This window comes from Oncorhynchus kisutch, unplaced genomic scaffold (genome assembly GCF_002021735.2).
Source record: "Oncorhynchus kisutch isolate 150728-3 unplaced genomic scaffold, Okis_V2 scaffold2951, whole genome shotgun sequence".
Lineage (NCBI taxonomy): Eukaryota > Metazoa > Chordata > Actinopteri > Salmoniformes > Salmonidae > Oncorhynchus > Oncorhynchus kisutch.
In genome coordinates this window covers 214,580-227,615 of record NW_022264896.1, presented here as the reverse complement: position 1 = coordinate 227,615, position 13,036 = coordinate 214,580, and the positions used below count along the sequence as shown (strand labels likewise).

Genomic DNA, 13,036 nt, shown 5'->3' with positions numbered 1-13,036 from the left:
AGAGGGGTCAACACCATTAGAAGTAGAGACTCAGGAGGTAGAGGGGTCAATACCATTAGAAGTAGAGACTCAGGAGGTAGAGGGGTCAACACCATTAGAAGTAGAGACTCAGGAGGTAGAGGGGTCAACACCATTAGAAGTAGAGACTCAGGAGGTAGAGGGGTCAACACCATTATAAGTAGAGACTCAGGAGGTAGAGGGGTCAACACCATTAGAAGTAGAGACTCAGGAGGCAGAGGGGTCAATACCATTAGAAGTAGAGACTCAGGAGGTAGAGGGGTCAATACCATTAGAAGTAGAGACTCAGGAGGTAGAGGGGTCAACACCATTACAAGTAGAGAGACTCAGGAGGTAGAGGGGTCAACACCATTAGAAGTAGAGACTCAGGAGGTAGAGGGGTCAACACCATTAGAAGTAGAGACTCAGGAGGTAGAGGGGTCAACACCATTAGAAGTAGAGAGACTCAGGAGGTAGAGGGGTCAACACCATTAGAAGTAGAGACTCAGGAGGTAGAGGGGTCAACACCATTAGAAGTAGAGACTCAGGAGGTAGAGGGGTCAATACCATTAGAAGTAGAGACTCAGGAGGTAGAGGGGTCAACACCATTAGAAGTAGAGACTCAGGAGGTAGAGGGGTCAACACCATTAGAAGTAGAGACTCAGGAGGTAGAGGGGTCAACACCATTAGAAGTAGAGACTCATGAGGTAGAGGGGTCAACACCATTAGAAGTAGAGACTCAGGAGGTAGAGGGGTCAACACCATTAGAAGTAGAGACTCAGGAGGTAGAGGGGTCAACACCATTAGAAGTAGAGACTCAGGAGGTAGAGGGATCAACACCATTAGAAGTAGAGACTCAGGAGGTAGAGGGGTCAATACCATTAGAAGTAGAGACTCATGAGGTAGAGGGGTCAATACCATTAGAAGTAGAGACTCAGGAGGTAGAGGGGTCAACACCATTAGAAGTAGAGACTCAGGAGGTAGAGGGGTCAACACCATTAGAAGTAGAGACTCAGGAGGTAGAGGGGTCAACACCATTAGAAGTAGAGACTCAGGAGGTAGAGGGGTCAACACCATTAGAAGTAGAGACTCAGGAGGTAGAGGGGTCAATACCATTAGAAGTAGAGAGACTCAGGAGGTAGAGGGGTCAATACCATTAGAAGTAGAGACTCAGGAGGTAGAGGGGTCAACACCATTAGAAGTAGAGACTCAGGAGGTAGAGGGGTCAACACCATTAGAAGTAGAGACTCATGAGGTAGAGGGGTCAACACCATTAGAAGTAGAGACTCAGGAGGTAGAGGGGTCAACACCATTAGAAGTAGAGACTCAGGAGGTAGAGGGGTCAATACCATTAGAAGTAGAGACTCAGGAGGTAGAGGGGTCAATACCATTAGAAGTAGAGACTCAGGGGGTAGAGGGGTCAACACCATTAGAAGTAGAGACTCAGGAGGTAGAGGGGTCAATACCATTAGAAGTAGAGACTCAGGGGGTAGAGGGGTCAATACCATTAGAAGTAGAGACTCAGGAGGTAGAGGGGTCAACACCATTAGAAGTAGAGACTCAGGAGGTAGAGGGGTCAACACCATTAGAAGTAGAGACTCAGGGGGTAGAGGGGTCAACACCATTAGAAGTAGAGACTCAGGAGGTAGAGGGGTCAACACCATTAGAAGTAGAGAGACTCAGTAAGGAGAAGATGAGATGTGTCTGTCTGTTAGGGAGATTCAGGCTATACGTCCTGACTAGCTATGAATGGTAATTTATACATTTTCAATGCATCAAACATCAGTTGGGGAACGTGTCTGTCTGTTTCAGGAAGCAGTTCATTAGATGGACGCAGCGTTTTGAAGTATTTCTGCTAACGCTTCAGATATTGTTAGTCCTGGACACGATGTGGATAGTTGGGACTGTTGATAATTACACAGCTAGGAAGCCTGGGACAGGAAACACACAGTTCAAAGTAAAACAGCAAATAAACATCACATCCTTTAACAGAGTCGGATCCCAAAACCTCTCTGGCCTAATGAGAACCTTGTCTGAAAACCTGATGACTTAAACCGTAATGGTAGAGGGACCTGGGGTTCGGTGTGTGTGTGTGTGCATGTCTGTGTGTGTGTGTGTGTGTGTGTTCATGTCTGTGTGTGTGTGTGTGTGTGTGTGTGTGTGTGTGTGTGTGTGTGTGTGTGTGTGTGTGTGTGTGTGTGTGTGTGTGTGTGTGTGTCTGACTGACCTGTCGACGCTGATGGCACAGAGGTTGAAGATGGAGGCTGTGCACAGCATCACATCCATGGACATCAGACCGTCACACAGCATCATGTTCAAGGACCACACACCACCCTGGAACTGAACACAACACACAGCATCACATCCATGGACATCAGACTGTCACACAGCATCATGTTCAGGGACCACACACCACCTGGAACAGAACACAACACACAGCATCACATCCATGGACATCAGACTGTCACACAGCATCATGTTCAGGGACATCAGACCATCACACAGCATCATGTTCAGGGACCACACACCACCCTGGAACTGAACACAACACACAGCATCATGTTCAGGGACCACACACCACCCTGGAACTGAACACAACACACAGCATCACATCCATGGACATCAGACCGTCACACAGCATCATGTTCAGGGACCACACACCACCCTGGAACTGAACACAACACACAGCATCATGTCTATGAAAAACGTGTGGACATTGATTATGCACGGTTGATCAGGTGTCAAATCATTAATCTCAGAAACCATATGTGGTGCTGCTTCTATCACCTCTCTCTGTCTCTGTCTCTCAACTGTCTCCATACTCTCCCCCCTCTCTCTGCCTGTCTCCATACTCTCCCCTTTCTCTCTCTCTCTCTCTGTCTCCATACTCTCCCCTTTCTCTCTCTCTCTCTCTCTGTCTATCTCCATACTCTCCCCTTTCTCTCTCTCTGTCTGTCTGTCTCCATACTCTCCCCTTTCTCTCTCTCTGTCTGTCTGTCTCCATACTCTCCCCTTTCTCTCTCTGTCTGTCTCCATACTCTCCCCTTTCTCTCTCTCTCTTCTCTCTCTGTCTGTCTCCATACTCTCCCCTTTCTCTCTCTCTCTCTGTCTCCATACTCTCCCCTTTCTCTCTCTCTCTCTCTCTCTGTCTATCTCCATACTCTCCCCTTTCTGTCTCCATACTCTCCCCTTTCTCTCTCTCTCTCTCTGTCTGTCTCCATACTCTCCCCTTTCTCTCTCTCTCTGTCTCCATACTCTCCCCTTTCTCTCTCTCTGTCTGTCTGTCTCCATACTCACCCCTTTCTCTCTCTGTCTGTCTCCATACTCTCCCCTTTCTCTCTCTCTCTTCTCTCTCTGTCTGTCTCCATACTCTCCCCTTTCTCTCTCTGTCTGTCTCCATACTCTCCCCCTTTCTCTCTCTCTGTCTATCTCCATACTCTCCCCTTTCTGTCTCTCTCTGTCTCCATACTCTCCCCTTTCTCTCTCTCTGTCTGTCTCCATACTCTCCCCTTTCTCTCTCTCTCTCTGTCTCCATACTCTCCCCTTTCTCTCTCTCTGTCTGTCTGTCTCCATACTCTCCCCTTTCTCTCTCTGTCTGTCTCCATACTCTCCCCTTTCTCTCTCTCTCTTCTCTCTCTGTCTGTCTCCATACTCTCCCCTTTCTCTCTCTCTCTCTGTCTCCATACTCTCCCCTTTCTCTCTCTCTCTCTCTCTCTCTGTCTATCTCCATACTCTCCCCTTTCTGTCTCTCTCTGTCTCCATACTCTCCCCTTTCTCTCTCTCTCCCTCTGTCTGTCTCCATACTCTCCCCTTTCTCTCTCTCTCTTCTCTCTCTGTCTGTCTCCATACTCTCCCCTTTCTCTCTCTCTGTCTGTCTCCATACTCTCCCCTTTCTCTCTCTCTCTGTCTCCATACTCTCCCCTTTCTCTCTCTCTGTCTGTCTCCATACTCTCCCCTTTCTCTCTCTGTCTGTCTCCATACTCTCCCTTTCTCTCTCTCTCTTCTCTCTCTGTCTGTCTCCATACTCTCCCCTTTCTCTCTCTCTCTCTCTGTCTCCATACTCTCCCCTTTCTCTCTCTCTCTTCTCTCTCTGTCTGTCTCCATACTCTCCCCTTTCTCTCTCTCTCTCTGTCTCCATACTCTCCCCTTTCTCTCTCTCTCTCTCTCTCTGTCTATCTCCATACTCTCCCCTTTCTCTCTCTCTGTCTGTCTGTCTCCATACTCTCCCCTTTCTCTCTCTCTGTCTGTCTGTCTCCATACTCTCCCCTTTCTCTCTCTGTCTGTCTCCATACTCTCCCCTTTCTCTCTCTCTCTTCTCTCTCTGTCTGTCTCCATACTCTCCCCTTTCTCTCTCTCTCTCTGTCTCCATACTCTCCCCCTTTCTCTCTCTCTCTCTCTCTCTGTCTATCTCCATACTCTCCCCTTTCTGTCTCCATACTCTCCCCTTTCTCTCTCTCTCTCTCTGTCTGTCTCCATACTCTCCCCTTTCTCTCTCTCTCTGTCTCCATACTCTCCCCTTTCTCTCTCTCTGTCTGTCTGTCTCCATACTCACCCCTTTCTCTCTCTGTCTGTCTCCATACTCTCCCCTTTCTCTCTCTCTCTTCTCTCTCTGTCTGTCTCCATACTCTCCCCTTTCTCTCTCTGTCTGTCTCCATACTCTCCCCTTTCTCTCTCTCTGTCTATCTCCATACTCTCCCCTTTCTGTCTCTCTCTGTCTCCATACTCTCCCCTTTCTCTCTCTCTGTCTGTCTCCATACTCTCCCCTTTCTCTCTCTCTCTGTCTCCATACTCTCCCCTTTCTCTCTCTCTGTCTGTCTGTCTCCATACTCTCCCCTTTCTCTCTCTGTCTGTCTCCATACTCTCCCCTTTCTCTCTCTCTCTTCTCTCTCTGTCTGTCTCCATACTCTCCCCTTTCTCTCTCTCTCTCTGTCTCCATACTCTCCCCTTTCTCTCTCTCTCTCTCTCTCTCTGTCTATCTCCATACTCTCCCCTTTCTGTCTCTCTCTGTCTCCATACTCTCCCCTTTCTCTCTCTCTCCCTCTGTCTGTCTCCATACTCTCCCCCTTTCTCTCTCTCTCTTCTCTCTCTGTCTGTCTCCATACTCTCCCCTTTCTCTCTCTCTGTCTGTCTCCATACTCTCCCCTTTCTCTCTCTCTCTGTCTCCATACTCTCCCCTTTCTCTCTCTCTGTCTGTCTCCATACTCTCCCCTTTCTCTCTCTGTCTGTCTCCATACTCTCCCCTTTCTCTCTCTCTCTTCTCTCTCTGTCTGTCTCCATACTCTCCCCTTTCTCTCTCTCTCTCTGTCTCCATACTCTCCCCTTTCTCTCTCTCTCTCTCTCTCTCTCTGTCTATCTCCATACTCTCCCCTTTCTGTCTCTCTCTGTCTCCATACTCTCCCCTTTCTCTCTCTCTCTCTCTGTCTGTCTCCATACTCTCCCCTTTCTCTCTCTCTCTGTCTCCATACTCTCCCCTTTCTCTCTCTCTGTCTGTCTGTCTCCATACTCACCCCTTTCTCTCTCTGTCTGTCTCCATACTCTCCCCTTTCTCTCTCTCTCTTCTCTCTCTGTCTCCATACTCTCCCCTTTCTCTCTCTGTCTGTCTCCATACTCTCCCCTTTCTCTCTCTATGTCTATCTCCATACTCTCCCCTTTCTGTCTCTCTCTGTCTCCATACTCTCCCCTTTCTCTCTCTCTGTCTGTCTCCATACTCTCCCCTTTCTCTCTCTCTCTGTCTCCATACTCTCCCCTTTCTCTCTCTCTGTCTGTCTGTCTCCATACTCTCCCCTTTCTCTCTCTGTCTGTCTCCATACTCTCCCCTTTCTCTCTCTCTCTTCTCTCTCTGTCTGTCTCCATACTCTCCCCTTTCTCTCTCTGTCTGTCTCCATACTCTCCCCTTTCTCTCTCTCTCTCTTCTCTGTCTGTCTGTCTCCATACTCTCCCCTTTCTGTCTCTGTCTGTCTCCATACTCTCCCCTTTCTCTCTCTCTCTTCTCTCTCTGTCTTCTATTGTCCATTCTAATGATCAGCCTCTCTTGGCTTATCAATAGTATGATGAAGTTGACTTTCAGCCTGCCCTCCACCAGCAGGTGAACAAGCCACAAACTAAAGGCTTGTAATGTTAACCAATAACCAAGATGGATAACAAAATGCTAACAACATGATAATAACACTTAACACTCTGCCTGGCTGGCTCAGTAGATTACCTAGCTGGAACAACTCTCCTGTAACGAGATAATGGCATCCCAATTTAGGAAGACTTAGGCACTGGTCTCTCACAGGCATGCCTTAATTCTCTAAGTAAAGAATATTCAGTAGTCAACCACAATACATACAGACAGACAGACAGACAGACAGACAGACAGACAGACAGACAGAACAGACAGACCAGACAGACAGACAGACAGACGACAGAGACAGACAGACAGACAGACAGACAGACAGACAGACAGACAGACAGACAGACAGACAGACAGACAGACAGACAGACAGACAGACAGACAGACAGACAGACGACAGACAGACAGACAGACAGACAGACAGACAGACAGACAGACAGACAGACAGACAGACAGACAGACAGACAGACAGACAGACAGACAGACAGACAGACAGACAGACAGACAGACAGACAGACAGACAGACAGACAGACAGACAGACAGACAGACAGACAGACAGACAGACAGACAGACAGACAGACAGACAGACAGACAGACAGACAGACAGACAGACAGACAGACAGACAGACAGACAGACAGACAGACAGACAGACAGACAGACAGACAGACAGACAGACAGACAGACAGACAGACAGACAGACAGACAGACAGACAGACAGACAGACAGACAGACAGACAGACAGACAGACAGACAGACAGACAGACAGACAGACAGACAGACAGACAGACAGACAGACAGACAGACAGACAGACAGACAGACAGACAGACAGACAGACAGACAGACAGACAGACAGACAGACAGACAGACAGACAGACAGACAGACAGACAGACAGACAGACAGACAGACAGACAGACAGACAGACAGACAGACAGACAGACAGACAGACAGACAGACAGACAGACAGACAGACAGACAGACAGACAGACAGACAGACAGACAGACAGACAGACAGACAGACAGACAGACAGACAGACAGACAGACAGACAGACAGACAGACAGACAGACAGACAGACAGACAGACAGACAGACAGACAGACAGACAGACAGACAGACAGACAGACAGACAGACAGACAGACAGACAGACAGACAGACAGACAGACAGACAGACAGACAGACAGACAGACAGACAGACAGACAGACAGACAGACAGACAGACAGACAGACAGACAGACAGACAGACAGACAGACAGACAGACAGACAGACAGACAGACAGACAGACAGACAGACAGACAGACAGACAGACAGACAGACAGACAGACAGACAGACAGACAGACAGACAGACAGACAGACAGACAGACAGACAGACAGACAGACAGACAGACAGACAGACAGACAGACAGACAGACAGACAGACAGACAGACAGACAGACAGACAGACAGACAGACAGACAGACAGACAGACAGACAGACAGACAGACAGACAGACAGACAGAAGACAGACAGACAGACAGACAGACACAGACAGACATACAGACAGACAGACAGAAGACAGACAGACAGACAGACAGACAGACAGACAGACAGACAGACAGACAGCAGACAGACAGACAGACAGACAGACGACCCAGACAGACGAAAGACATACAGAACAGACAGACAGACAGACAGACAGACAGACAACAGACAGACAGACAGACCAGACAGACAGACATACAGACCAGACAGACAGACAGACAGACAGACAGACAGACAGACGACAGACAGACAGACAGACTAACAACAGACACAGACAGACAGACAAGACAGAAAGACAGACAGACATCCCTTAATTCTCTAAGTAAGACTATTCATAGATCAACCACAATCGAGAAACCGAGAAGACAAACACACACCACACACACACACACCACACATGCTATCCCTGTTCTCAACAATAGAACACTACCCATGAATGTTATGTAATATCTCAGTAATTCTCATTGTAGCAGCTTTGAGTTAACCTCCTTGATAGATCTGATTCCACTGTTAGTCTGTTGTTGTTGATAGTTTTAATAAAACCAATTGGCCGTAGCCTATAGCATTTCAAGATGACGCAGAAGACGTTTTGCAGTATAAAACGACTGACCTTTCCCAGTTCGATAGTAATTGAGAAATGAACAGGTGAGAGACACAGAGAGAACAAGAGTAGAGAATGGAACGGGATGTTCTTTCCCCCTCTTTAGTAATGAACTTAATGGGTTGGTCTGATGCCTCTGATTTGGATGATTAGAGGGTTAAGCCGCTATTATTTACCGGTACTATAACACCGGGCAACTAACTATTAGACAGCTGATATTATGCATGATTATAATTATGGTAATTTAGAGGCGAATAAATAGTCTAATATGATTCATAATCATAACCAATAGCCTAGTCGTCCCCTAGTGAAATAAAGTAACTTCTAATATAAATATATATATATAGCCTACCAACCGGCCACCACATGACTAAACATCTGAAATAGGCCAAGCAGGTATTATTCATTAACTAAACAAAATATCTCAGGTAGGCTAAGGGCTAAAACCTAAGCTACTTACCTCTGCGAACACGAACAGTGGCAGCACCAGCACTGCCAAGAGTAGGTCCGCAACAGCCAAACTCACAATGAAATAGTTTGTTGTAGTTTTTAAAGCTTTTTCCATGTAAACACTAAGACACACAAGCACATTTCCACCGATAATCACAATGATTAGCAATATCCCGAATATAAGAGCTGGAAAGTTGTAGTCTGGAGCCACGGCAGCTGCCACCGGCTGCGTCGTGCTGTTGAATTCGAAATCGGTGAAGTTGTCCGACATTGTCGCCCGGAGATTGACAAATTCCCTGTGCGACGCCTTTTCCGTGCGAGAACGGCGTTACTGGAACGGGGTTTCATCTATGCATTATTCCCGGTCGTCCTGCAGCGCGCGTGGTCCGGTGTCTGGTCTGTGCTAAAATCGCTAAGTTTCCTCTTCTTGAGTGAGACCCATCCAGGACTGGTGTTTTTTTGTTGTTGCAGGAGATCAGCACCAGACCCGCGGAGAGTCGTAGAGGGCACAAATGTTTTCTGAAAGCGCTTTCCGATTTCCCAAGAAAATGACTCTGAAATTCAAGCAATGCAGTTCGTGTCTCCTTCAAATGTGTAGAAGCATCCAGACTAATTATATCATAGTTTAAACGGTTTTCCTGGACCTGGCGGTTTAGACCAGCTTGTGCCTGCGTGCTTAATAGAGGTGAGGTTGTTTCAGCAGACAGACAGGTTGTGTAGGTAAGCGACCTGAACGGACAAATCAGCGACACAGTTCTATATATCCAACGGCCCAAAACTGCTTAGATCTGACGGTTGACTTTTGCCCCTCAAGTTGCATGGCACGATGAAGAAGGTTCAACACTTTTTTTTAGAAGACATCTGACACTTTTCCGCCTGTTCCAAAAAATAAAAAGCGCGTTAAGTGCGACGGAAAGTTTGTGGCTTCATTGAATTGGCTAAACGAGAGTAGTTCTCAAGCGATTAAACGAGGAATTCCATCAATGACATTTAATCCCATTGACGACGCGCAGCGCTAATGCATTCTGCCTGCACGCAGTGAATCGTGTCATTGTTGAGTGGAATGCCGGGCTCCCAGAGAGAGAGACAGAGAGAGAGAGCACAATTAGACCCAACCAAATCATGAGAAAACAAAAAGATAATTACTTGACACATTGGAAAGAATTAACAAAAAAAAACTGAGCAAACTAGAATGCTATTTGGCCCTAAACAGAGAGTACACAGCGGCAGAATACCTGACCACTGTGACTGACCCCAAATTAAAGAAAGCTTTGACTATGTACAGACTCAGTGAGCATAGCCTTGCTATTGAGAAAGGCCGCCGTAGGCAGACATGGCTCTCAAGAGAAGATAGGCTATGTGCTCACTGCCCACAAAATGAGGTGGAAACTGAGCTGCACTTCCTAACCTCCTGCCCAATGTATGACCATATTAGAGAGACATATTTCCCTCAGATTACACAGATCCACAAAGAATTCGAAAACAAATCCAATCTTGATAAACTCCCATATCTACTGGGTGAAATTCCACAGTGTGCCATCACAGCAGCAAGATTTGTGACCTGTTGCCACGAGAAAAGGGCAACCAGTGAAGAACACCATTGTAAATACAACCCATATTTATGCTTATTTATTTTATCTTGTGTCCTTTAACCATTTGTACATTGTTAAAACACTGTATATATATAATATGACATTTGTCATGTCTTTATTGTTTTGAAACTTCTGTATGTGTAATGTTTACTGTTCATTTTTATTGTTTATTTCACTTTATATATTATCTACCTCACTTGCTTTGGCAATGTTAACACATGTTTCCCCTGACAATAAAGCCCTTGAATTGAATTGAATTGAATTCAGAGAGAGAGAGAGACAGAGAGAGAGAGAGAGACAGAGAGAGAGAGTGAGACAGACAGAGAGAGAGACAGAGACAGAGAGAGACAGAGAGAGAGAGACAGAGACAGAGAGAGACAGACAGAGAGAGAGAGAGAGAGAGACAGAGAGAGACAGACAGAGAGAGAGACAGACAGAGACAGACATAGTCATTGTAAGGTGACAGTCCATGAAAATAGTACTTCTCCTTCATTTGTGTGGTTTTCTTCAACCTTCCACATCTGTTTGGGTTGTAGTGAGAATCTGGGTGCCTCTGTCCCAGCTGTTGGTTAGTTTAGGCTTGACTAGTCATTATTCTGCAGTGACAGAGCGTCTGCTTTAGTGGCTTGAATATAAATCGAAATGCCTCTTTCAATGAGACAAAATGCAATCTTATTAAGTCCCTTGTGTGTGCGTGTGTGCGTGTGTGTGTGCGTGTGTGTGTGTGTGCATGTGTGTGTGTGTGTGTGCGTGTGCGTGTGCGTGTGTGTGTGTGTGTGTGTGTGTGTGTGTGTGTGCATGTGTGTGTGTGTGTGTGCGTGTGCGTGTGCGTGTGTGTGTGTGTGTATGTGTGTGTGTGTGTGTGTGTGTGTGTGTGTGTGTGTGTGTGTGTGTGTGTGTGTGTGTGTGTGTGTGTGTGTATGTGTGTGTGTGTGTGTGTGTGTGTGTGTGTATGTGTGTGTGTGTGTGTGTGTGTGTGTGTGTGTGTGTGTGTGTGTGTGTGTGTGTGTGTGTGTGAGAGAGAGAGAGAGTTAAGAAATGCTTTAAGAAAAGAGAAGTTTTGAACAAAGCGTAGTTCTCTTTATTGTTCAGACTACTTTACTTTCTGTTTGTAATTGGATCTGTAATATTCTGATGGGTCTTCAGTGTTCTGGATCTGTAATATTCTGATGGGTCTTCAGTGTTCTGGATCTCTAATATTCTGATGGGTCTTCAGTGTTCTGGATCTGTAATATTCTGATGGGTCTTCAGTGTTCTGGATCTGTAATATTCTGATGGGTCTTCAGTGTTCTGGATCTGTAATATTCTGATGGGTCTTCAGTGTTCTGGATCTGTAATATTCTGATGGGTCTTCAGTGTTCTGGAACTCTAAGTACATCACAATGCAGTGTCCGGTCCAGCTGCTTCCTTCAAAGTCCTCCAAATTCACAGAAAGTGAAGTTCTTCAGAAACAAACCACTGATCTGTGAATTGGAGGCCAAATATCTGATAAGCATCTCTCAGTTCTAAATACACCAGCACCTCAAAAATGTAAAAAATAAGCACGCACACACACACACACACACACACACACACACACACACACACACACACACACACACACACACACACACACACACACACACACACACACACACACACACACACACACACACACACACACACACACACACACACACACACACACACACACACACACACACACAGCAACAGAAGTGGATAACTTTTCCCTCTCCTGTTATCCTCATTGAGTCTTAAACATAAAGACAGGTACTGCATCCCAAATAGCATACTATTCCCTGATTAGTCCCCATAGGGCTCTGGTCAAAAACGGTGTACAAAATAGGGAATAGGGTGCCATTTTGGACACTACCTATAGTGCTGCTGCCTTGCTGTACTGTACCCACGGCATGAATCTGATTAGAATATAACATCCTGGTAATTAGCATTTCCTCAGCTGAGGCCCGGAGCAGAACAGCCATTGGAGGAGAGGGAGCATCTGGTGGTGCCTGATGGAACTGGAGGACAGGCTCACCATGCTGTTGGAACGCAGCGCAGATGTTAACTTCAGAGAGAGAAGAGAGGGAAGACAAGGAAGAGAGAAAGGAGAGAGAGAGAGAAAAGAAGAGGAGTATAATGATGGTGGTTCTTCAACAGACACGAGCCATGCACTAAGAGACACAGCTGACTGTCTCGGGAGAGGAGGGAGAGAGGGAGCCAGCAGACACGAGCCATGCACTAAGAGACACAGCTGACTGTCTCGGGAGAGGAGGGAGACAGCAGACACGAGCCATACACTAAGAGACACAGCTGACTGTCTCGGGAGAGGAGGGAGACAGCAGACACGAGCCATGCACTAAGAGACACAGCTGACTGTCTCGGGAGAGGAGGGAGACAGCAGACACGAGCCATGCACTAAGAGACACAGCTGACTGTCTCGGGAGAGGAGGGAGACAGCAGACACGAGCCATGCACTAAGAGACACAGCTGACTGTCTCGGGAGAGGAGGGAGACAGCAGACACGAGCCATGCACTAAGAGACACAGCTGACTGTCTCGGGAGAGGAGGGAGACAGCAGACACGAGCCATGCACTAAGAGACACAGCTGACTGTCTCGGGAGAGGAGGGAGACAGCAGACATGAGCCATGCACTAAGAGACACAGCTGACTGTCTCGGGAGAGGAGGGAGACAGCAGACACGAGCCATGCACTAAGAGACACAGCTGACTGTCTCGGGAGAGGAGGGAGACAGCAGACA

General features: G+C 47.0%; 1 protein-coding gene across 3 annotated transcripts in view; it reads right to left on the bottom strand.

Moving 5' to 3' along the window:
- LOC109876805 (D(4) dopamine receptor) overlaps window positions 1–9,770 on the bottom strand; it is a 38,939-nt gene extending 29,169 nt beyond the window's left edge. For 2 of the 3 annotated variants that reach the window (XM_031820050.1, XM_031820051.1), the window contains exons 1-2: window positions 8,697–9,770; window positions 2,225–2,337 (exon numbers count right to left, since the gene is read on the bottom strand). In XM_031820050.1, the coding sequence (XP_031675910.1) occupies window positions 2,225–2,337; window positions 8,697–8,957 (374 nt within the window). In that variant the 5' untranslated portion in view covers window positions 8,958–9,770. Of the gene's footprint in view, window positions 1–2,224; window positions 2,669–8,696 lie in introns of all 3 variants that reach the window. The other variant, XM_031820052.1, reaches the window with a different exon arrangement.
- Between the last annotated feature and the right edge of the window lie 3,266 nt (window positions 9,771–13,036).